At 43.7% G+C, this 26,779-nt stretch overlaps 1 protein-coding gene across 8 annotated transcripts in view; it reads right to left on the bottom strand.

Moving 5' to 3' along the window:
* The window catches only part of FGGY (FGGY carbohydrate kinase domain containing), a 416,661-nt gene that overhangs the window by 160,944 nt on the left and 228,938 nt on the right, over positions 1-26,779 (bottom strand). For all 8 annotated transcript variants that reach the window (XM_055306622.1, XM_055306628.1, XM_055306623.1 and 5 more), the window contains one exon: positions 15,605-15,708. In XM_055306622.1, coding sequence (XP_055162597.1) covers positions 15,605-15,708 — 104 coding nt within the window. The remainder of the gene's footprint in view (positions 1-15,604; positions 15,709-26,779) is intronic.

The raw sequence follows: 26,779 nt of genomic DNA, 5'->3' as shown, positions 1-26,779 counted from the left end.
TGCTTTCGACTCAGGTCATGATCCCAGGGTCCTGAGATTAAGCCCTGAGTCTTGTCTCTCCTCCCTCTGCCTCTCCCCCAGTTCATGCTCTCTGTCTTGCTCTCTCTCTCTCAAATAAATAAATAAGTAAAGTCTTAAAAAAAAAAAAAAAGAAAGAAAGGAAGGAAGAAGATTGAAGGAACCTCCTAATGTGTCCTAAACTTACAAGGACTGACTGTCCAACTTGATTTCCATCATTTTACATTCATTCACTTCACTTTTACCTTTGTCAAGTATGAATTTAGAGTCCTATGTACAAGATGTTCTGAGAAGCCAGAAAGATACTGTAATGGCTACTCTGGAGAAGCTGAAAGAAGTTTCTCTGCAAGTCCTCCCTTGGGCACATGCAAAAGTACGGATATACTTCTTTCCAGGCAGACCTACACCATCAGACCCTGTGGGAGGGGAACCGGGGGAGCTGCATTTTTAGGGAGTTCTTCAGATCCACTGCATGCACATTAACTGTAATCTAATGGCTTACAGATCAGAGCTTTTTTTTTTTAAAAAAAAAATCAGAGAATTTCCAATCACAATGGAGACTAGTGACAGAATCAGGAGTCCTTCCTGCAAGGAAGAGATTTTCCCCAGCTTTCTGAGCCTTCAATTTGAGTACATAAAGATGAATCGACTAAAGATGCAGGGGAGAAGGCTTGGTCCTATCATTTGCTAGCTGTGGGACATTGGACAAATCACTTACCTTCTTGAAGGCTCATTTTATAAAAGATAACAGCACCTGCTCTGAGGGCCTCACTGTTATTACAAGTATCAGATTCCACAGGCACCTAAACTCCAAAACATCAAGAAAGAGTCATTTTATCATCACAAAAACCTCAACAAGAAAATAAAGCCAACCCCTAAGGTTTCTCTTAAACAGTCAGAGTCACTCCACCTTCTAACTATCCCAAACTCTGACAAACATTTTCTTTCCTTTTACTGTGAAGGACATTTTGTGGTCAGGTGATGTAATTTGAATAAGGTCCACAGATTAAATAATAGAATTGTATTGGTGTTTATTTCCTGATGGGATAATTGTATTATGGCTGTATAAGAGAATATCCTTGTTTTTATAAAATACATACGGAAGCACTTAGGAGTAAATGAGCATCATATCTGCAACATACTCTCAAATGATTCAGAAAAAAAGAATTTATACACACATACAAAATATGGGTACAGTGCTTAGGCAAAATATTAGGAGAATCTACCTGAAGGGTATACAGAATTCTTTGTTCTATTTTTGCAACTTTTCTCGAAGTCTGATACTGCTTTTTTAAAGATTTTATTTATTTATTTATTTATTTATTTATTTATTTATTTATTTATTTATTTATGAGAGAGAGAGAGAGAGAGAGAGAGAGAGAGAGAGAGAGAGAGCAAGAAAGAGAGAAAGCAGGAGCAGGGGAAGGGGCAGAGGGAAAAGCAGACTCTCCACTGAGCAGGGAGCCTGATGTGGGGCTTGAACTCAGGACCCTGAGATCATGACCCAAGCTGAAGCCAGATGCTTAACCCCACTAAGCCACGGAGGTGCCCCTGAAATCATTTTTGAATAAAAAATTAAAAATGCCAAAAAGGGGGGGACCCAGTTTCTCCTAAACATTGTTAACTGTGTATTATGTGCTCCTTTCCAGGTTTTAGGTTCCCCCAGATTTTTCTGAAAGCAGAGCTTAAAGCTGGAGCCAGTCCTGGGTATGCTAGCAATATAACATAATATGATATTATGTTAACATTTTCAGGAAATGGATACAAAAGTCAGGAGTCCAGCCAGACGTCACTTCCCCTAATAGGTCCTAGCTCTCCAATCTCTTTAACCTCAGTGCATCATCTGTTAAATGGAGAAATGTACTCTTGTGGGCCGTTTCATGTTATTATCTTCTAATGACATTTACTTTTTGCTTAATCTAAATATATTAGTATTGCCTTTTATTAGGATCTAAGGCATGGCTACTACTCCTTTCTCTTTCTTAAATCAATCTTACATATCACAACAGTGAGGACTAGACATGCTAGATACAGACTGGTGAAGAACTCAGCACATGGCCCATATATAATAAATCCTTTCAGCTAAATGTCCCCTTGACCTACATCATTTTTAAGTATAAACATATTCCTTGGTCATTTTTGAAATGCTGTCCCTCATACATTCTTCTTCTTTACACATGAACCTGACTAGCCTTTTCCTTTCTGAATATTTCTTTCTCTTTTTCAGATCCAAATTTTACATCCTTAAACTGGGGGTTTGGTGTTTCCTATCTATTTCACAGAGAGTAGAAATTATTTGCTGTTAGCACATCTATGGAGGTAAACCCAATTATAAACTATGTGTGGAGCACCTACCCTGTGCCCTAGAGGCAGAGCATCAAGTAGACTTTTCCTCAACTGCTCAAGGAGCTCACGCTTATGGGGAAGACACGGAGAATAACAAGTGATGGGCTGGAGCTGTGACGAAGAGCTAGGGAGGCCCGCAGGGGCTCGGTTAACTAAATGTGGCAGAGGAAGAAAAAAGCCTCATGGAGACACCTGAGCTGGAACTTTGGAGAAGACACACACCAGGGATGGCACAGTGACTGAGAACAGGCTCTGAGGTCCATGTGCTTCGGTGCCACCTCAGCTCCACATCTTGCTCTGTGACCTTTCCAAGCCTCAGTTTACTCTTCTGAACACTGGGGATCATAACTCTATGAGAACCACTGCAGAGTTTACTGGGAGTATGAAATAATACAGAAAATGCTCAAGAAATAGGAGTTATAACAATGGTGATGATTCTGGTGATGACCATTCTCACCACGCAGAAGGGAGATGCAGCCACTGTGGCAGAGAAAACATATGCTCAAAGGCTGGACATGTAAATGCACACGGACCTTTTTCCAGAAGAGTAAATAGAAGCTGGTACTGCATTTAAAGCATTTCATAGGGGCACCTGGGTGGCTCAGGGGTTGAGCGTCTACCTTTGCCTTGGGTCATGGTCCTGAGGTCCTGGGATTGAGTCCCACATCAGCTTCTCTGCAGGAGCCTGCTTCTCCCTCTGCCTGTGTCTCTGTCTCTCTCTCTCTGTCTCTCATGAATAAATAAATAAAATCTTAAAAAAAAAAAACACTAAGTTCTTCCCTGATTCATTTCATGGTAAAATCTGATGTGAACTGATCAAACTATTTAGAATCTATTTAACCTACTTGGTGTGAATAGTCACAAGTTTTATTGTAGACATACTCACGTGTTTTACCAGGGGTGCTGCTCCAGACCTGTCCATCAGTGTCACGTAATACACTGCATATACCCAATATTAACTTTTAAGTCTGGGTATTCTCTATTCTTAAACATTTTAGGCCCCATGGAATTCAGATAAGAGTATGTGAATGTACCTGGTGGACTATAGATGAAAAGTGAGGTATAGAGGGATAAAACTAAGCCCCAGATCACATGAGCTCTCCCATGCCCTGATAGGATTCTGGGATTCAGGAGATACACTGAGAGATTTTAATCAAGACTATGAGGCCATCAGACTTAGTATTGAGGAGTCTTCACTGTGGGTCTATCAGAGTAGTCAAATCCATGTAAATTAGTGTTGCACACCACAGAAAAATGAAAACACATATTAATAAAACTGGCCAAGTTCTCTTAGGTTCTCTCTTCTTTTTCACAGGCCATTTCCCTAATTCCAGGGAACCCTAGCCCTGTATTCCAAGATCATAGTAAGTCTCTCAGCTAGGAGTTACATGGAAACCCAAGGAAGTTTCAGTAAATTTTAACATGCATGGAGATGATAGCTGCCCGAGTCAGGGAGGCTCCATGTCTGGTCTATGCCAAGTAGCATCTTCCAGTTAAATGTCCCCTTGACCTACAGAACCAAGGCCCAGTCTTTTCCTAGCTCCACACAAGGCCAAAACCAACGGTTAAAAAAACCCACACATAAATTTGGCAGTTGGATGTAGGGGATACTTTTCAGTTCTATGTTTTTGCTTTTGGACTGTTTCAAGCTATAATTCACTGAAAAGCTCAGTTCTCAAGTGGGTGGAATTTTGTGACTAGATTGACCAATAATGCTGTGTCAGGTGGGAGGAGTCTGTTGATCAGAGAAAAAACCTAAGCCTTATTGAACATTAGGTAGTTCACATGCTGGTTCTTTCTTCCTTAGAATAACCTGCAAGTCCTTAAAAAAAAAAAAAAAAAGTAAATTTAACTGGAATGGCATGATCTGGTCTTCAATGAACTTTGATGTATATCGGGTCTACTGTATATTAGCTGCCTACCATGTTTCTGCCTGTCCCTGTCCCTCTGTCCATCTATCAATCCGACATGTACTGGTTCCAAACCAGGTGTAAGGAACTGTGTTAAGTGCAAGTAAATGGAAACCTACTGTTTTGAAATATCCCTCTGTTCCCTCCCTGAGTAATAAAGGCTACTTGCTGGTATGGCAGGGGTGAATTTTATAATATGTGAATGATCTTTCATTAAAACAAGTGTTTTTTTGTTTGTTTGTTTTTTGTTTTTTTTTAAGGCCACCTGGGTGGCTCAGTGATTGAGCATCTGCCTTTGGCTCAGGTCATGATCACGGGGTCCTGAGATCGAGTCCCACCTTGGGCTCCCTGCATGGAGCCTGCTTCTCCCTCTGCCTATGTCTCTCTCTTTGTGTGTCTTTCCTGAACAAATAAATAACTAAAATCTTTTAAAAAACCAAACAGTTTAAAAAAATACATGATAGCATTGTAGTAACTTTCATCTCCTCTGGATTCAAGACTCCTATCTTTTTTAAATTGATTATTCTAAATCTTTAACAACATGGTCAAATGTTCATTTAGCTTTCCCTTTTGAACATTTTTTCTTCTATTGGCAGTAGGAAGCCACTGGCTATTCACTAGAAAGAGACTTTCAGTCTCAATCCTACAGTCCTGACTGTTCAATAAATTCTCATGGGTTCTTCTGGCATCTTTGGTTCCTTTAACATTATTGTTCCTTATGCTCTCACACTGTTTAAGTGAACAGCCACTCTGGAACCGTGTGGAGCTTCCTCAAAGAGTTAAAAACAGACCCTATGACCCTACCCTACGACCCACCAATTGCACTGCTGGGGATTTACCCCAAAGATACAGATGCAGTGAAATGCCAGGACACCTGCACCCTAATGTTTATAGTGGCAACGTGCACAATAGCCAAAATGTGGAAGGAGCCTCGGTGTCCATCAAGGGATGAATGGATAAAGAAGATGTGGTCTATGTATACAATGGAATATTACTCAGCCATTAGAAATGATGAATACCCACCATTTGCTTCAATGTGGATGGAACTGGAGGGGATTATGCTGAGTGAAGTAAGTCAATTGGAGAAGGACAAACATTATATGGTCTCATTCATTTGGGGAATATAAAAAATAGTGAAAGGGAATAAAGGGGAAAGGAGAGAAAATGAGTGGGAAATATCAGTGAGGGTGACAGAACATGAGAGACTCCTAACTCTGGGAAATGAACAAGGGGTGGTGGAAAGGGAGGTGGGTGGGTGGGGTTGGGATAACTGGGTGACAGGCACTGAGGGGGACACCTGACAGGATGAGCACTAGGTGTTATGCTATATGTTGGCAAATCAAACCCCAATAAAAAAATATACAAAAAATGAATAAGGAAGTGAAAGAAGAGAAACTACCCCTAATTTACCATGGCCTAGGGGACAAAATAAATGAAAATGTAATTAACATATGAAAAAAGAAGCCCTTGAAGCAGACAAGGGGAATGGGAGAAGGGAATGAAAAGAAAGAAAGAAAGAAAGAAAGAAAGAAAGAAAGAAAGAAAGAAAGAAGAGAGAAAATCAACAAGGCAAAACTACTAAAACTCCTGAACTAAAATGGATGTAGAACTAAGTGAATGGGTGCATGTCGTGGTCCTTGGCACACTACTCAGTCCTTGGAGAAGGCTCTATGAAGGCTTCTTTAGCATCTTTTTCCATGCACACTGAGCCTCTGAAAAAGCACAAACATTCCAGTAACTGCTAGGTTGCCCTCAGCAGCCACACTACCAGAGTTACCACACAGCAGATGAGTGATAAATAGGAAAAGGGGGAAAAAATCAATGTGGTTTTCATTTCATGCTCTTCCAAACAAATATAAAAACATCTTCATGAGTTGGGAGGTTGGCCGCATGTCTTCAAATTGGCTATTCAAGTACTTGACCACAGAGCAGCAGGGAATACTCTCCTCCCCGGGGATGATGGTGACAAGTGATGCTGTTTATTTTTATTGTTATCGTTAGACTGGTGGCCTCTTGAAAGGCAATGATTTGAAAGCCCGGGAAGAAGCAAAAACAAGAGCACTGTGGTCTAGCTTTGATCCAAGCCTAACTTTGCACTTCTCATCAGGCTTTGGGAAAGGTCTACCTTGTAATGACCTCACCCCCGTTCCCACAAAACACACGTGTGCACAGTTAGCTTGCCTAAGTCTCCTTGTTCTGCTAAGATTTGAGGATATCAGCTCTGGAGTCCAACAGCTGAGCTGGAAACGGATCTCTAGGACTTACTGGCTATGTAACAAGTATATTGTCTTTCTGACTCCATTCCTGTAAAATGGGAGGATAATTCTGATAACTACATAAGGTTGTTAGGGAAATCTGATCATATATTTGAATTTCTTACCCCACAATAAGCATGTAGTGCACATTAGTTATTACTCTTACTGCTGCTAATTTTATTTTTTTCCTCTGCTTCTTTGACCATTCCTCCAGGCAAGCTGCTGTCTTTGTGGAAAGCCAGGCTTAGGCCAGTTGACATATTCCCACAGAAGCTTTTGTTTCTGACCTCTCTGGCCTTGTGTCACCTGACCTTGTGTTGTTCCTGGTGATCTTCCAGAAACGTGGGACCAGACAGCCCTGACCAGATTTTATAGGAGCGGAATGGCTGGGTCAGAGTAGGTGTGACTGTAAGAATATGCTAAACTCTTGTCCAAAATTGTTGTGTCATTTCATGTCCCCACATCCTTGCCACAACTTCAGCCAATCTAAAGGCTGTGGTGGACTCCTGGTGGTTTAAATTTGCATTCCCCTTAGAAGTACTCACGTGGAGCATCCTTTGCTCCTCTAACACATGGGGCTAAGGGAAATAGTGCCCCAGGCCTGGGCCACAATGCTTTAGGGGAACGTCCTCCTCCATGATGTTAGGAAACTGCAGAGGTGTACCACAGCCATCACCCAAAGAACATGGCTCTAACAACATGGCACAGTCTGATGGGTGGTATTTCTCTGGTGAGAGTCCAGAGCCTAGGGCTTCTCAGTTCTCTTTTCCCAAGAGAACAGACATCAGGCTAGAGAAAGTCGCTGAGCCAAAGTGTGTCTTGAACTGCTGGAGGGAGGACTGGCTGGTGGGGTGGGGGTGGGGGAGGTTAGTTCTCCTCCTAAGGGCACAAGGTAGTGGGGAGGGTGGACAGAGCAAGGGAATGGAAAGTTCTGGAGGACTGTCATGATGGACGAAAGCAGAGAAAGCAAGTATGTCTGGTTTGTGTCTCCCAAGACTCACTAAGTAATACTGTTCGATGAAAATCTTACTTCCCAGAGAGGCCAATCAACACCCAGATATCCTTGGGAAAGTGGGCTGCAACAGACTGCCAACAGCTCACACATGGGGGTCTTCTTCCCATCAGTCAGGCCCCACTGAGCAGAGACATTATGAAAGGTGACACCACTGGATCAGGAAGGAGAAGACTCTCTGGAAAATCCAAGCACTTGCACACTTCTGAATGGTGGGGCAAGTGGGTGGAAAGCCATCCAACCACACACCCACTACACATCTACCAAGCCCTAGCTCCAAACTGGACAGGATGGGCCGACTGGTGGCACAGGAGACATGGACCCACAAAACAAGTCCGCTTCATCTGAGATACAAGTTGGTACCAGTAAAACACAAATAACAATAACTACTGGTCTATGCTAGGGGTGATGGAATAGGATAATAAACCATGTCAGAGTAACTTGAGAATTAAGTCGGGTTGGAAGGAAATAAGTAAAAACCAACATTTATTGTCTGATTTTTAAAATGATAATGAAATAATTTCTATAGATATATTTAGAATAGTGCCTGAACGATAGTAAGCACATAAGGGATTGCAGATACTACTGTTTTTGTTTTTTTCTGGTCTTCTTTCCTGTTTTTTTTTTTATTTCATTTATTTATTCATGAGAGAGACACACACAGGAGAGAGAGAGAGAGAGAGGCAGAGACACAGGCAGAGGGAGAAGCGGGCTCCATGCAGGGAGCCCGATGTGGGACTCGATCCTGGGTCTCCAGGATTATGACCTGGGCCGAGGGCAGTGCTAAACCACTGAGCCACCCGGGCTGCCCTTCTTTCCTGTTTTTTAAATAAGCTTCATTGAGGTATAATTAACATTCGATAAGCTGCATATATTGAAAGCATCTGATTTGATACGTTTTGACACAGCATACACCAGTGAAGGCAGTACCATAATCAAGGTAGACATATCCATCAATCCCAAATTTTCTTTATGCCATCTGTTTTCTACCTATCCTCCTGGCTGCCACTGCGTCTGCTCTCCTGGTACAGGGAACCACTGATCTGCTTTCTGTCATTACACGTTATTCTGCATTTCTTAACATTTTTTTAAAAATGGAATTATCTGTATTTCTTTGTGTTTGGCTTCTATCCGCATACTTATTTTGAGATCAATCCATGCTGTATGTTATATGAATGGCTCATTCCCTTTTATCGTTTAGTAGTATTCCATTATAATGGACATACCAACAGCATGTTCATCTAGTCACTGTTGATAGACATTTGGCCTGTTTCCAGTGGGGGACTAACACAAATAAAGCAGCTGCGAGCATCCCTGCACAGGTTTTTGAACAGACATAGGCTTTCTTGAGTAGAATGGCTGATGTGTGGTGACTCTGTAAGAAACTGCTAAACTCTTTTCCAAGGTGGGTATGCCCTTTCATGGTCCCAGCAGCAGCAGGTAAGTTCCAGTCCCCACATCGACACCCCGAGGTTGGCCATTCCAGTAAGTATGTATGTCGCTGTGGTTTGGGTTTGCATTTTCCTAATGACTAATGATGGGGAGCATCTTCTCAGATGCTTGTTGTTCAAATCTTTTCTTTGGTGAGAGGTCAGCGCCCACATCTGCCCATATTCTCATTGAGCATATTCTCCCTCTCCTCTGGAGCTGTGCAAGGAGCTGTTAAACTGAAAGGGAAGAGCAAGGACTCTGGGGTCAGTCCCTAGAGGGCTCGAACATAGCAGGACCCACTTAACTACTGTTCGCCTCAGTCTTCTCACTTGGGAAATGAAGACAGTAATGGTGGCTATCTCACAGAATGGTTGACTACATGACATAAAGGATGTAGCACCTACCACTGTAGGTGCCTGATAGATAGTAGCAGCTAAATACTATTTATTGTCTGTCTCCTCATAATGACCGAGGCTGGGCCAGCAAGGTTAAATGTCCTCTCTGCAGCACAGTGTGGACCTTCCCTGGCCTCAAATGCCAGGAGAAGCACTAACCTGAGCTTCCCGAGTATATGATCTCTTACTGCTCGCTAAACCCTGGGCCAGCCTCCATATAGAGAGCCTCCTGAGAATGCTGGTGAGTGAAGAGGGAGCAAGGCACTTCATGTACAGAACCCTAATTCTTTCACTGGTAGGTATAACAGTGGTCCTATTTGTACCATATGGACTCACTTCCCTGTCCACCTTTCTCAATGACCTCCGCCGATGCCACCTGCTAAAGCGACCAAAATAGAGAAACTGGTCCTACCTGCCTACTCTCTTTTTAGCTGTGACACCTGCTAACATCTGTTCAAGGCACACGGCTGTTCTCCTCACCTAAGGTGCCCTCCCGATGGGACTGTCCATAACCATGTCCCATCCAGACCACAGAGGAAGTCACCTGCATGGTGCTGTGGACCCATAGAGAAAAGCAAAACGAAGAAGAGAAAAGACAAGGCATGTGGCCTGAAACTGGGCTGGCAAGAAGTATCCTGGTGGGATCAGGGAAATGTCACATCCTGTAGGAAAGCTTCCTTGTCTACTCAAGACTTTGGGTGGGCCCTCCTCCCTATTTCCACCACACTCCAGTCGTGCATTTACCATAGCAATTCTCATCTGTGCTGCAGGTGTCTCCTTCTTGTCGGTCTTTCTCAATGAAGGCAGGCATGCCACTTTCATCATATTGATCTTAATACCCTTAGCACTTAGCCAGGCAAGTATAAGGCAATGCTTTCGTCATGAGTGAATGATTTAATGAATGATTTAAAAATAAACTTATAATTTTAGAATAGTTTTAGATTACAGAAGACTTATGAAAATAATATAGGTTCCCCATATACCTCACGCCCAGATTCCCTTACCTTTATCATCCCACAGGAAGTATAAATATCACAATTAAAGAGTAATATTGATATATTATTACTAAAAGCCATACTTTATTCAAATTTACTAAGTTTTCATCTAATGTCCTTTTTCTGCTCAAGGACCCCATCCAGGACCCCACATTACATTTGGTTGTCACATCTGTTTAGGCCTGTCTTGGAGGTGATGGTTCTTTAGGCTTCCCCTGTTTTTTGATGGCCTTCCCAGTTTTGAGGAGTACCGGTCAGGTATTTGATAGAAATGCCCTCAGTTTGGATTTGCTGATTTTTCTCTTAGGATCAGACTGTTGTTACGGGTTTGGGGAAGCATGATAAAGTACCATTCCCATTAAATCATATCAACAGTACATTTTATCAACACGGCTTATCACCTTTGATGTTGACCTTCACCACCTGGAGAAGGCAGCATTTGTCAGACTTCTCCACTGTAAAAATATACTCCCCCCGCCCCCGCAACTTTTTCATACTGTGCACTTTGAAGGAAAGTCACTACATGCAGATTACACTTAAGGAGTGGGTAGTTATGCTCTACCTCATTGATGGGGAAGTATCTACATAAATTATTTGAACTTCTGCAGGAGAGATTTGCCTTATTAATTTAGACATTTATGTATATCACTATGGAAACAAGATATTTGTGTCATTCTTTAGTTTATCATCCAATCCCATTTTATTTTGCTGCTCACAATATTCCAGTCTTGGTCACTGGGAATGCCCTCCATTGGTTCCTGACCCTTTTTTTTTTTTTTTTTTTTAGGATTTCCTCATTTTCTAGTACTACAAGATGCTCCAGGTTTAACTCGTCCATTTCCTTTTCCAGTCCTAGAATCAACTATTTCTCCAAGGAGTCCTTGGTCTTTTTATTAGAAAAATATATTAAGAACCAAAATCTGGGAACCAGGTATGCCTGAAACAACTAGCTGCTGGTTTATCCTAGCTTGAGATCTTCTCAACTGTCAGAACTAGGAAATATATGTATGTTCCCTAAACTACAGATATCTGTAAACACTTGCATATGAATCCGCCTATAATTTAGATGAAGCTAAATGTGAGTTCATTCTGATGCCCCTAATTCAAATCCATTACCACATAGATCATCTTGGCCTTCATGAATCATTTTTTTTAAAAAATATTTTATTGATTTATTCATGAGAGACACACAGAGAGAGGCAGAGACATAGGCAGAGGGAGAAGCAGGCTCCCCATGGGGAGCCCGATGCAGGACTCGATCCCAGGACCCAGAGATCATGACCTGAGCCGAAGGTAGACGCTCAACCACTGAGCCACCCAGGTGCCCCTTCATGCATCATTTTTAATAACACCATTGTATTTGGTCTTTTGTGCTAGGTATAGTCCCAAGCTGTTTACAAGGATCACCCCATTTAATCCTCAAAATAACTTTATGGGTAAATACTATTGCCCGCATTCAACAGATGAGAAGACTGAGGGAGCAGAAGACAGAGAGCATCTTACCTAAATGCAGTAAGTGGTGGGGCAGCTCAGGAGCCTACGTCTTTGAGATTGGCAGAGAACTACCATCCCCACATTCGTCTAAGACCTTGCACAACCTTCAGTTCTGAGTGATTTAAGATGCAGATGTAACTCCCAGCCCTTAACTACTATTCTGTTTACATCTTATCTCTTCAGTACTTCCCAGGGTCCTCTCCCCATCTGACACACTAACCGCAAGACAGGTTGCCAAGTTACAATCCAACTTGTGACCCCAGGAGAGGGGTGTTGGAGCAATGGCAAGGATCAGCACCATCTGACCCTGTGACTTTCCAACCTCTGGCTAACCCCTGCTGTGAATTATCTGGGTTCTTGGTGACTTGGTAGTAATTAACCCTGAACAAGCAGCTCTGCTTTCAAGGAGTTAAAAAAAGAACAAGTAATTTTTTTTCCTTTTTAATTAAACCATCTAAAGGAAGATAAAGGTATTGCCTACACTTGTATCTTCCAAGATATCAAAGGCCTGATTAGAAAGTCTTATGTTCAACCTCAAGGTTCTTTCTAGATTCCTGAAAGTAATAGGGACAAGAAGGTAAGGAACTTCTAAGTTTTTGTTAACATTTGCTTACTTGGACATCCATTCATCCATTCATTCATTCATTCATATCTAGAAAGAGGCAACCTGGATCAAGCACAGAATGTTCCTGGGAATTCTGACTCAATCAACTTACTGAATCAGAAACATAAGCAGTGCACAGACAGGAAGAAATAGAATGCTTCAGACCAGGTTGAACACCACTTTTTGAAAAGCTCAGAGCCCCTTCTGGTCCCTGTGTTCTGTTTGGTGAATTTTTCCTGACAGTTGGTGGTTTTATTTGCCAGAACCACAACAAAGGGGGTCCTTGAGTTTCCCTGGGAGTGTTTCCTTAGACCTGCACTTCTCTAGACCTCACAAAGGTGTTATTGTTGCTGGCTCACTGGGCGCCCGGCACCTGAGCAAGATCAAAGGCACTTTCTGATGCCAGCATGACCACAGTCTCGCCCTCACCACATAACATTAAAGCTGATGATTAATCCCGTTGGCCCAGAAGGTCCCTTCCCACTCCCAAGTACAAAGCGGAGTGGGGGTGGGGACTTTATTTCCAGCACAACACAACCATAATAAACTGGCATTTTATGGCCCTAATTCATTGCAACCAACTGCAGCTGCCCATCAAACTCGTTAAAGCCCAAACAGTTGCTTCGTGTGAGCCTTATATATCACTAGGAAAGCGTACTAAGAATCTCTACCATATCTGAGTGTCTGCTGTGTGCTAGATATGTACATGCAACCATTCACGTTAACCAGTAGCACCTGAGACTGGCAGTGCCACCCATGATGGGATAGAGGAAGAACATGAGATTTGGAGAACTAGCACACCTCTCAGGTCACGAGCACAAAAAGCACATGAGCAGGGTTTCAACCCATGTCTAGATAGCTCTGATGTCCAGGCTGTCACCACTTCAGGGACATTACAATCATGTACAACACAGCGAGGCACTGAACAGAATGAGTTTGGGAATGAGACGGAGCTAGGTCTGAGGGCTCAGCGTGTGACCGAGAGAAAATTTCTAGACATTTCCCTGCCTTATTAGTTGCCTAATTTGCAAAATGGATCCTGTAGAAGAAGGCAATACCATCCCCATTATGAGACAAGAAGAATGAGACGCGGTCACATGACAGAGTCCCTCACATTCATTTGGATTTGCTTCTGCTCTGAAACCTGAATTGAGTGTAGTAAAAATGCCTGAAATTCAGATTTCACAGGAGAAACCAGATTAGATGTGTCCCTTTGAAAATGGGGGTGATTTAAATAGGTTTCAGCCAGTGTTCAGTTAAGACAAGCTAACCAGTGTAGACTCGTGTCAAGGGAGATAAGAGCTGGCTACCCCCACTGGCACCTCCTGCTTGAGCGGCCGGACGCCACTGCAGATCTCTGCCTTCAGTGACAGCTGGGGGATTTTAGAACTCAGTTAAAGAAACTCCACTTAAGACCTTGTCCACGGAAACAAATAAAAGGGAAAGTTTTGTTTTGTTTTGTTTTGTTTTGTTTGGGGGTGGCGGAGAAGGGGAGGATCAAGGAACTCTATGACCTTGGACTCTAACATAAATGTTCCCTCGGTAGGTGTCCCTAACCCTGAACCCTTCCCAGGCAGAGTCAGTCACTGTCTCCTTTCTGCCTGACAGCACCAGTACTAGTCATCAAGAGAGAAACACTGTGAAGTGCTCCCTTTATGTGAAACACATCACATAGCCTCATTTCACGCTCAGAGCACCAGGAGCCATGGACTAGAACTCTCCACATTTTGCAGAGAGGGGATCTGAGGCCCAGAGGGGGTGAGTGCCTTGCCAGGGGGCCCATACTCAGTCAGCAGAGGAGGTAAAATTGGAAAGCAATGAGGATGGCTCTACCATCTCCATGAAACGGAAATATGCTCAGGAAATACCAGGCACTATGTGGAATATTTACGTGTACAATTTCATTTTATATTAACCCTGTCAAGTCTGTATTATTAATGCCACATACCTCAGCGGAGAAACTGAGGCATGGATCAAGTGACCCGGCGAAGGTCACATGGCTAGTGAAGAGCACAGCTGAATGGGCTCTAGTTCAACTCATCACATCTCAATCTCAAAGAAGGCAACTGAACTGTGCACAGTGTCTGGCACATAGCAGAAGCTCAGGACCACAGGTTCAATCGGAATTGACATTCTGGGGTCTCATACTGGAATGTGAGCTCTAATTATGGCTCATCGATGGGAGGTCATATGTCACCCTTATGTCCCCAAGGTTTAGCATGGCTCCAGACACAAGAAGAGGGGGTCAGTAAGTCATTAACTGTATCACTATTTACTCAACCAAAATATTTAATGGTAAAAAAATAAAAGAGGCTCACTGTCCCTACTGTTAGTCAACACAGTTTGACACGGCACATGGTTCCCTCCACGGCTGCAGAGATTCTTCCCTGGACTGTGTCCACTCTAATCCTCGCCCCACCTTCCCGCTCCTCCCCCACCCACCTTCGTCCTCCTCCTTCCTCCCCCTCTCTCCCTCTATTTTACTCATCTGGGAAAAATCCAAGGAGTCGTCCATCTAAGTTTAACAGAGTAATGACTTTTAAATAAAAATATGGTAGAAATGGGTACTTATCGAAATGGAATGCTTTCAGACTCATGCATTTAAAGAAGATATAAATTTTAGGGCAGGCACTAAATTTTAACTGCAATCTTGGAAAACGCCTTCCCATTAATTCATGGAGAAAAATTAACAAAGTGAAAATCGCTTATCAGTGTTCTTTTGAAGTCATGATATGCAGCCTAATTCTATAGATCATCAGGGCGCTCCCAGGGAGATGGATTTATATTGATTGGGAGAGAGCTCAGTGGCCAAGGAAAACAGACACCCCTCTGCAGAGAAGACTCAGCAACCCATTAGGGACAGACTGGCCTGGGAGCCCAGCGTTACCATCCTTGGATCCAATTTCACCCCTCATGCCTGGGCTCTCTGGCCAGGCTGATGTCAAAGACAGACTCAAACCTTTCACACTCTTTAGAATTTGGCCCCTAGAAAAAGAAAGATCCAGCAAATCGAAGCACAGCTTTTGGGAGAAGGGCTGGGCTTCTGGCTAGAGGAGCAGAAGGAAGGGAAGAAGCGCACATCCCCTCTTGGGCTGCCCCGCCCCGCTCCCGGGTGGTGGCCCTGCCCTCGGCCTGCAGACTCACCCCCATGTGACAAGAAGATGTTCCACAGATGATAGCCAGCCGTGACGTCACTGGCTGTCCCTCACAGGCGAGGCCGTGCCCTCTCACATCTGCTCCAATCACTCCTGTGAGAAAGCAAAGCAAAACAAAACCCTCTTAAAAAAATAATAAATAAAATAAATAATAAGAAAAGAAAGCTAAGAACAAGCATACAACACTCCTTTCTACAGCCAAACATTAAGAAAGTCTTCCTGTGTAGGCCAGTCTCAAATGGAAACCAACAGAACATACGTGCCTGCCATGAGGAAACTAGGAAACACATCCAGTCTTTGTGTAATCCGGTCAATGTACAGTATCTAACCACTGTAGTCCTAAAGGTAACCATAATTAGAATAATAAAAGCAGCAGCTATCAGTGATTTTGTGCTCAGGAAATACCAGGCACTATGCTGAATATTTACATGTACGATCTCATTTTATATTAACCCCGTCGAGCCTGTATTATTAATGCCACACACATCGGTGGAGACACTGAGGCATGGATCAAGTGACCCGATGAAGGTCACATGGCTAGCGAAGAGCAATGCTGAATGGGATCTAGTTTAACACATCACATCTCAATCTCAAAGAAGGTAACTCAACTGTGTGGTGATTGAATCTTTTTGGCATCTCTAGGTCTCCATTCTTACGACTACTTGTCACAGAACTCTTGGTGTAAAGGACAGGGTGACTGACAGTGAGTTCCTGTTAAAGGAATGTGAGATAATGGAGACTTTCCCATAAATGGTATAAGCACACGCTTCGTCCCCACAAGACTGTATTTGTTGGTACTTGCTGGATAAATGGAGTTATAAACAAGATGATGGAGCTAAAAAGACTAGAGTCTAGAACTGTCTTTCGCTTATTCGAGTGTCCAACAAGCATCTTCTGTGCACAGAACTATATGGCAGGCGTTGTGAAGTGGGAGCTGCAAACATGCCAACCTTCCTCACGACAGCACAGGCAGGAGGGCAGGGCAGGGACTCGGCTCCCGCTGACCTCTCCAGCTCCACGTGATGCCAGCCTCACCCCCCTCTCTGTTCTCTTTCCTACTTTAAGACTTTTGCACTTGTTCTTCCCTCCACCTGAAATGCCATTCCCCAACCTCTCTGCCAGGCTAACTTCTGTTTATGCCTCACACAAATGTTCCTTCCTCAGGCAGCTCCCCTGGTCCTCCAGGAAAGACAGGAGTCTCCCTGTTCAGTATCCAAACACATCCCTGACCTTCCCTAGCACACAGGACACTGGCAGTTTTAAAAACCCTACACTGCCTGCCTCTTCTTCTATGATAGAAGCTTCTGGAAGTTGGCACTTTCTCATCCACGTGCTTAGCAGCCCAGCCCCTACATAGATGCTAGTGCAGAGCAGGAGGCAGAAGTCCCAACATGTGGGGATGCAAAGGTAAAGGAAGACAGCTCCCCATCCTTGGGGTGCTCCCAGTCTGGTGGGAGGGAAAGAACCCGCAAGGAGCACCTTAATGCGGGGGGGGGGGGCAGGATAGGATGGAAGCAGGGGCAGCTGAGGCAGGAGTGGCTGAGCTCAACCGGTAGGGGTTCAGGGAGGTTTCCCCAGGAGGTGGGTCAACACTGTGTTCTGTAGGAATCGGCCAGGGGTGGTGTGTGGGTGCCTCCTCAGGCCACAAATCCCTAGATTTGACAGCACTGGCTGCTCAGCGAGCAGGCCTTTCCAGAAAGCAGGATCTAGAGGGCCACTGACGGGCTCTTACATTCCAATAACTTTCTAGGTTTTTCCAAGGCTTTTTCCAAATTCTACCTTCCCAAGCACAGCAAGTTGAAAACGTCAGCCATTGGTTCAGAGGGCCAGCAGCAGGGGGGTAAGACTCTTTCAAACTTTCTGTGGTGATTATCACTGCAGTGTGAGGTCCGAGACTGAGCCTCTAAGAGTCCCGGGCCTACTGGCTTTCCTCAAGTCCCCCGCTCTGCTCAGTACTGTGCGATCCTGCAGACTGCAGCTCCCAGACTCCGCACTGGGCAACGTCGGCGGGGAGATCTGAAGGCCGCAGGAAGTAGAGAGCCAGAGTATGTCTCCTTCTCCTGCATTTCAGCTCTGCCCTTGCTGCAATGGGTGTGACATCAGCTGACACCCTTGGACTCTGGTAACCTTCTCCTTCCTTTGTCTCTCCAGCCCAGGGGTAGTGGCAGCTTCCATTTTCCTGGTCTCTGGCTTACTTCACACGATATAGCCCATCTCGGTGTTTCACTATTTAGGTCACCAATTTTGTGTACTAAATTTCCTGTTTTTTTTTTTTTAAGATTTTATTTATTTGAGAGGGAGAGAGAGAGAAAGAGAGAGAGAGAAAGAACGCACAAGCAGGGGGAGCAGGAGAGGGAAAAGCAAGCTCCCCACCGAGCAGGGAGCCCAGTGTGGGGCTAGATCCCAGCACCCTGAGATCATGACCTGAGCCCAAGACAGATACTTAACCGACTGAGCTACCCTGGTGCCCCAAATTCCATTTTGTAAATACTTAGCGCAGTTTACATTTTTTCTAGGTAGACCCTGAGTGATACAGCTCCCCATTCAGGGCACAAAGGCTTTTGCACAGGAAGAAACTCTAGATAATGAGCCAGTATTAATTGAGCTGGTTTTGCACGTGCTCACTCTGTACCTGTCTCATTTTATTCTTATAAGCACTGAATGTGGCTGGTACTGTTATCATCCTCATTTTGGACAAGAGGAAACTGAAGCTTACAAATGAGGGGTAACTTAACCAAGTTCACGCAGCTCACAAGAAGCAGGGCTGGGATTCACATCCAGGCAGCCTGATTCCAAACTCTTGGTTCTTAGGTTGTTCTCCAAAGTAAAAACCCAATAACCAGGTGGCTGATATTTATTTACTTATCTGCAGATCTCAAAATACTGGGGTCTTGAAGATACTAATCCTGTGATCTCTGATAGAAGAAGGGATAGCCACTGCTTGTCTGCAGGGTTACTAATAAGTCCAGAGGATTTCCGATGATGACCCATGTTTATTGACTCCACATATATAAAGTACAGGGTTTCAAATAGGAAAGTGGGGAAAAGAAAAAGAAGTCTGTAGTGAATACTTCCTTGTTTCTTCTCCAGTAGATTCATCGTTGATAAATCTAGGCTTGGAATCTGAGAACCAGGGCATTATAAAGGGAGAAGAGTGGAATCTGGAGATAGCAAGACCAGCCATAAAATGAAGACAACAGCAGTCTCATATGGTGGCTCGGATACTGAGGAGATTTGAAAAATGAAAGTTTGATCCATGGTAGCTATGTGTCCATCACCATCACCACAGTGACCCTCACCACTAGCACAACCATCTGCATCACCATCACCTGAATTCTCTCTCAAGAGACAGCTGTATTCTTTCTTCTTTTCTAGCAAACATAACAGACATCTAGGACAGGCTGAGTACTGTGCTAAGCTCTTTAAATAGTATCTCATTTAATTCCCACGGCATCCCTATTCTTTCTCCTCTTCAACAGATGCAGAAGGAAAGTATCAGAGTATTCAGCTCACATGCCCAAGGAACAGGATGCAGGCAGAAGAAGGAATGTCAGGATTTGACCCTGTCCGGTTTGATTCCAAAGCCCATGTTCTTTCTACACGCCTTCAACTTTTGATGTCATATTGTCTCAGATAAAGGAAATACATGTGTAAGTGTCGGCACACCACAGAACATTGGTAAGAGCCGTGGGTTCAGACTTAGAAAATCTGAGTTTTAGCCCCAATTCTGGCAAAACAAAGCAAAGTCTGAACTGTTTCTTCACAACCACCATGGATGTGGAGACATGGACCATGACTGGAGATCCTTTCTCAGCTATGTTCCACACACAATACACATGGTGCTTCTTCAAAAAACCAAGTAAGGTATCTCCTTTCCTGGAAACAGGAAGACAGAAACATGCCCCCCTCAATCCTACACCCTCGAGTTCTAAGACATCGATCACCTCAGCTCAGGCTTGTTTAACAGGGGTGAGAGGCAGGTCATGTCTAAGCTGTCGCAGGAGCGGCCTTCTAACCCTGCTTCATGCCCACCCCACTCCCCAGCAGTGCACGGCTGATGCCTGCTGTGAGGCCGCAGAAATCCGAGAGCTGATGAAGCTGAAGCATCTCATTGTTCCTTGGGCTGCAGAGAGCTTAGAGGGGCCTTCCCTGAGCAAAGAGGCTCAAGGCAGGGAAAGGAGCAGAGGGCAGGAGGAACTTTCTCCTTTCTGAATAAATACATTGCACAATCCATGGAGGAATCACAGGCTGCACATGTTCATCAGGAAAAAATTCACGAGATGAGATTTGGACAAGCCCAGCCCTCAACACGGCAGGGGCCCTCCATATGACAGTAAAATGTCAGTTTACTCAGCATTCTGCAGAAAGTTTAAAGGGCAAAATTAGCAGCTGAAGAAATAGGTACACACACAAAAAAGTGAGACATTTGATCATATTTTTTCCTGAAACTTGCACAATGCTCAGCTGACGGTAGTTGCTCAATAAATTTTTGTTGAATGAAAAAAAAAAAAAAAACAACACATTCATCAGAAAAACAAGCTTACAGAGTCAATGAAGCAAGACAAAGCTTCTTATTTAATGATCCCTACCCTATCCACATACACAAAACACAGTGCTTATCAAGGAATAGGTTTTAAAACAAAATCAGAAAAAAAAAGAAAACTTCACATACAACTCTCCTTATGTGCTGCCTCCCGTCCTCTCCCCATCATCAACCATCCATCCTTCCTTCTATCTACTTTTTTGAATATCGACTATATTTATGTAAAAGAAAAAAGAAACTTTGCAAATGTTATGATTAAGAATAAGTTATCCTGTAATTTATGAAGCCACACTGCTTTGAAAACTTTAAAGGATTATATGGAAGAAAATCATCTCGAGTTCTAGCATTTGTGTTATAATTATCTCATACTTTATAGCTATATAAAGTACTTTATAGCTTGCAAAGCATCCTCAAACACTGTACCCTTCATTTAGCTCTTAGAAAATCCTGTGATATGTGTGATTTTCTTTCCAGGTCAGAGTCAAAGAAACTGAATTTCAGAGACGTGAAGTAACTCAGTCAAGTTCATTTAGCTACTTAGAAGCACAGATAGGTTCAAACTAGGATTTTCAGCCTCCTGGTCTGCAGTTTCCCCCCACCGTGTTTGAAAATAAAAAAGTCTGCTACAGATGTGTTGGCACTTGAAAAAAATTCTCTTGAGATAACAGCCTCAGATACCTTTTCTGAAGAGAAAAAGAATGAGGGTTTTGAACATTACCTAAAACTATATTATCTTTATGTAATCGGCCATGTGGAGGAATGCACTGATTGATAATTCCATCCAATTAGTTGTTCTACTAAGCTTAGATGTTCTACTATGAGGCTGATAGGGTCCCCTGAGGAGGAGGCTCCCTGGAGACCACCGGCTCACCTTTGCAAGGTCTACACCAACAACAGTCAGCTCCTGGAAGGGTTAAGAACCGTATCGAAGACAGTTACTCTGCAGAGGTCCAACCACCAGTCTATACACAAGAAAACACCGAACTCTATTCTTTTGACTAATACTCATTCATGTTACTTAGAATAGAATATATGGGGTTGGCATCATAGCGTTGTGCTTAAAGACATTGACTTGTTCGTTGTGGGACCTTAATCACATATCTTATCTTTATGTTTCAGTATCTACATCTGTACTATTTGAATAATGGTATCCTCCTCTAGAACTGTCACAACGGTTAGATGCGTTAATATATGTAAAGTGCTGTCCAATAGAGAGAATGCTCTGAGATGATGGTAATGTTCTATATCAGCAAGGTCTGACACAGTAGTCACCAGACCCATGCGGCACCTGAGAACCTGAAATGTGGATCGCACAACTGAGGGACTGACACTTCTATCTCATTCAACTTTGCTTAAATAGCCACATGTGGCCAGTGGATACTGTACTGGACAGTGCAGGTCAGAGCATGTCCAGTACTATACGAACAGCTTACTGTTTTTATTATCGTAGTTATTGTCCTCAGACTGAGAGGCTTAGCTCTCACTTGCATGCCCTTGGGCAAATGCCTTGATCTCTAAGAATCTCAATTTCTGTTATCTGAAGAATCTGGAATAATATCACTTACCTTACAAGATTCTGTGGGAATTCAAATGCATATGACGGTACCAGTACTCAGTAATGAGAGCCATTAAATCCAGGACCTGTGGAAGTGTTTGGCACAGGTGTACAGTCTTTTTCCTTAGTCTTGAATGTGTCTTGCTCATCCATACCACTGATCATTTGCTCATGCTGCTCCTTCTGCTTAGGATATTCTTTCTACAAAACACTCCATCTCCCAGCAATCACTGGGGAACACAGACTACATCCTGAAGACTCAACTCTTTCATCAGGAGCTTCCCCTGACCACATATTTCCATCCTTGCAGGTAATCTGGCCAGGGGGAACCAGCAGAACCTCCCTCCTGACAGCCCACTCCCAGATACCGTCCAGATCCTATCAGTGTATCTGTGATTTCTTTGTGTACACAGCTGTCTGCTTATACTAGACTATGAGCAGACTGAGGCCAGGGCAGTGGCTCACTAATTTCCATTGCTATTGTTGTTTAATACATGAATGAATGGATGTGGCATAAGGCAGGTTCTAGTAAAGCCCAAGGCATTTTTCTAGATAAAAGTGGCAGATGTACTCATGGAAAAATACTCTGTGTCTTAAGATGACTAATGGTGAAAAATACTAAAGAGGTTTGAGTGACAGCTCATGGGTAATAGTAAAATTCTTACTGGAGCCTCACAATACACCTTGTTTAGAAGAGTCAAAATCACTGGTAAAGAAGAAAGGTCCTAAAGATCCTGTGCTTACTGCAAGATGGCTTTGTGCCTGACACTTTGTAAAACTAGGGATCACAAGCAGATCTACTGAACTCTAAATCCTAAGGAACCTACAGAAATGAGTTCCTTTCTTTTCAACTATGTGCAAGAATGCTAAGGATTTACACTCGGCATAGTTGAACGCAAATCCCTTTCAGGATTTATTGTTATAATGCCACTACGGCAAGCCCAAAGGGTTCAGAGCCAAACACAAGAAGGGGAGTGAAACAGCTGAAAAGATTTCTGTGAGCCTCATGTTTGATGAAACATCACTTTGGCTTTGAAAGAAATGAGGTTTAGAATTCACCCAGTCTAAATCCTAAAGTAGACATATCTTTAAAACAACAACAACAACAAAAACTCCCATACTTCATAAGTCTACAGAGAAATTTTACACACTTTCACATGGCTACCATCCCCTGTCCCCACATGGCACCCTCCACAGAGCCAGAAAGGGAACAGTGAAGGTCTTCTTCTAAATGAGATGTGGACAGATATTCCCCAGATATCTGACCTTGTTCGGATGTAAGGGTTAAGAACAAGGGCTGTAGAATGGACGACGTGATCTCAAGCTGGGCAAGCTGGTCAAATCACTTCACCTTCGTGTGCCTCAGTTCCCTCATAAATTGGAATGTTGATATTGTGTAACTCATAAGACTATCATGCAAATGAAGTGAGAAGAACAGTGCCTGGAACATAGTTTACTCAATGTATTTTGGCCATTGTTGTGACTACTGACAACTCTCAGTCTGCGGCATTAATAGCACGGCTTGGCAGGAGAATGAAGGCACTCATGTGCAGCATGGTGCGTGCTTTGCCTGAGTTATCTGGGTTTACTTGAATTGACTGGAACATTTATTTTTTTTTCTGTCCTTGAGTACACAATCGGTGACAGAATGAGGGGGCCCTCGGGAATAAGGAAGATGAGGTACCTGATAGCAGCAGCAATCCAGGCTAACGTTTTAAACATTGTTGAGAATAAAAAAGGCTGTTTTTATCTCTAAAAGCCACAATAATAAGTAGTACTATTCATACTGCAATTCAACTTGGCGGTGGCATTTATCACTTCTTTCTAAATGCTATATTCTTCTGTGACTCGCACCAATCAGAAACCAATACAAGAGCCCTGGGAGGGCCAGAGAACAAAGGATCAACCTTCAGAGAACTGGGTCTCACTCCTCCATTCCGCCCTTCTAGCCAGAACGATCAAATCTCGAAGGTAGACTAATATGTAATAGCTTGGAAATCTGAGCCTTAGAGAATGCTAGCAAAGTCCACAGGAAAGACAAAGCAAAAACTTGGTTTCAAAAATTCCTTTCTTCCTAACCTCAAAACAGCCTCCAGACTAGTTGGCCATTCTCATCTATGACCTCATAGAGGACAATTTTTCACTTGCAGGCATTAGACATGGTAAAGGGTCAGGATGAAATCCAATGCAAACGGCCAAGTTAACACACGAAAATTACTTTCTAAAATAAAGAAATCAAAAGAAAGAGGACTGGCCCAAGTACAACAAACATACCTTATGAAATAAATCCTTAAATAGATCTGAAACTATGGCTCTGAATCACACAGCTTCCTTCTGATATCTTACAAATTAATTCGGCACCTACAAACCGAATCTAATTATAAGCCAGGCAGTGCATTAGGAGTTAGAAATCTATAGATGGAGGTTGTCTCCTTTTATTCTACAAGGTCCCAGGCTAGTAGGGGTGGAGACATATATAGGCGATGCTTATAAGACAGTATGGAATAATTCATGTCTCAGGCCTGAGTAAGTCTAACAAGTATGGAGCCCTGGCCCCTAACCTAGCTTGGGCAATCAGGGAGGACCCCCTGAAGGAGGTGAGGCAGGAGTTACATCAGGCAGCATGGGGAAGAGATAGGGAGGGAAAGATATTTCCAGCAGACCTTGAGACAAAACAAAAACACCAGAGAAGGAGAAACAGAGGCTGCAAGGTCGCTGGGCCACACAGTCTGAGGAGAGGAGTCTTGTATTCTGAAGAACTTGGTTGGTGTAAAGCTCTGGGACTGAATCAGACAAATCTACATTTGATTCCCACTTTACAAGTGTGCTCAGCAGCCTTCGACAAGCTAACTTTGAGACACAGTTTCCTCAGCTGTTAAGGTGGGAATAATGGCATTTGCTTTATGGAGTCACTATTCCTGGCTTTAGCACTGTATGTCCAGCGTCCCAGGACACCTCCCCACAGTCCTGAGCAACCTGGGATGGTTGGTCACCCTAGTATAAGGCAGGTAGCCTTGTGCCTGGGATACGGGACCTGCCAAACAGATGTTAGTGTCCCATTTCTTCCTGGGGAAAGCAGTAGTACATTTCTTACAGTAACCTTCTTTTGGCCCATGACAAATGTCTAATTTGTAAAATTCTCTGGTGGCTCCTTTAAGATGGAGAGAGGAACCAGCAGCCCTGTTCATACTCTCAAAGACACAGAGCAGACTAGTGAGATGCTTCAGGAAAACACTAGGAAGGACACAGGACTTGCTCGGACAGCTTACAGGACACTCAAACTATGGGTCGAGACCTGAAATCTCAGAGAAAAAGATCTCATTTGGCAGGCTAGCTCTCCCCAATCTCTGATGCCAAGCTCAGCACCTCCTCCCTTGCTATGAGTTTCGGTTGCATCAAAAACTTCCAGAGGTTTTGTGGGGTTAGTTGAACATTGACAGATTCTTCAAAGCCTGGAATTCACTCTGAGAGCCAAAACCAGGCCAAGTTTCTATGGGGCTAGGATTTCCCCCAGGGAGGGTCACAGGACTCCACCACACCTAGACTGATTAATCTACCCTTGCCCCAAGCTTCAGACAACAAGGAGACAAAAAAAAGAAAAATAGATCCTGAAGCTGATCCTGATTCAACACCCCCAGCCCCATTCCCAGGAGAGTGAGGGTGGGAGTGTAAGGCGACCCCCAGCACCGGATAGAAGTTGGGCCAGAGCGGCAGAGAATTAAAAGTGATATGCAGAGCAGCTGGGAGAGGGGAAAAAAAAAAAAAAAAAGCCCAACAAAATCTGAGCAGGATGAAGGACCCAGGGTTTTAACACAATGAATGACATGTGGCTGAAATACTTTCAAAGAGAACAAAAGCTTAGATAAATAAATAGTGTGGAAGATGAGAGCAAAAACGAATTACAGGAAATCCCACGAGGAATACACTGGCATTTTTCAAAAACTGCAGTTGAAACAACATCTCTGCTTCAGCAGAGATCAACAGTCAGCCGTCCTGCTCCACCTATGCACCTGCCCCTGATGCCCTGGCCAAGGGCTGTGCTCCCAAGAAGCAGGTTCCATAGGGTTATGGGTGAGAGCTAGAAAGATGCTTCCAGGCACCTGAGAAACTCACAGTATGATCTCAGGCAAATGAGCTAAGCTCCTTGATTCTCCAATATCTCATCTGAAAAGGGGAGGTACAAGTGTAAAAATACAACCTTGGTTTGAAAGAACAGTGCTGGCACATGTTAGGCTCTGAGTAATATTCTCTCCCTCCTGCACTTGGTAGGATTTGGTTTGAGCAAAGTTCATCTAGTGCGACTCTACGTCAAGTGCTATACTCGACGTTGTGGGGAAATAATACTTGCAAAAACACAATCACTGTCCTCAAAGAGCTAACAAACTCATGGGAGCCAAGGAACACAGCAGACGGACAATGTCTGCAATAGAAGCACAAAAAAGCCTCTGGCAGGAGGAACTAAGTCCTCCCGGGTGGGGGTGTGGGTGTGGGGGGAAGCATTCCTCACTGAGGCATTCCTCCCTCTTTGCCCTGATGAGCCCCACTGACTTGAGCGCTCCTGCATTCCAGGTCCTGCCACGGCCTATCTCAAAAGCCTCAGCGCTTCCTTACATCACATCATCACAGCTGTTATGTGTGTAGTATCTGCGTGTGCCAGGCACTGTTCCAAGTGCTTTGCATAAATTAATTTATTTAATCCCCACAACCGCTACTCTGATGCACATCTTGGAGATGATAACTGAGACCAGCCAGGTAAAGCAACTGACCCACAATCACACAGGGAGTAGCAGGTCATGGCGTGGCATATAAACTCGGTCTGGCTCCGGAAATCATGCTTTTTCCCAACCATTAGGCTGTTGGAACGATCCACCTGGTTTTGGTACACACAGGTACACATTTCTATTGAATATATGCTCCATGTCCGCATCGTTTCTCACTCTCGGCTTTCTTCTGAAACTCTGTATTTCAAAGGGCAGAATTTTTCAATGATTTAAGAAGCAACTCCCAGTCTACACCCAAAAGCCCCTGCAGGCAAGCCCAGACTGTGGCCAAGTAAGTCAGTGCGG

Source organism: Nyctereutes procyonoides, unplaced genomic scaffold, assembly GCF_905146905.1.
Source record: "Nyctereutes procyonoides isolate TBG_1078 unplaced genomic scaffold, NYPRO_anot_genome, whole genome shotgun sequence".
In the NCBI taxonomy this organism is placed as follows: domain Eukaryota; kingdom Metazoa; phylum Chordata; class Mammalia; order Carnivora; family Canidae; genus Nyctereutes; species Nyctereutes procyonoides.
The sequence above is the reverse complement of the archived record's forward strand: the minus strand, read 5'-3'. Positions and strand labels throughout refer to the sequence as shown.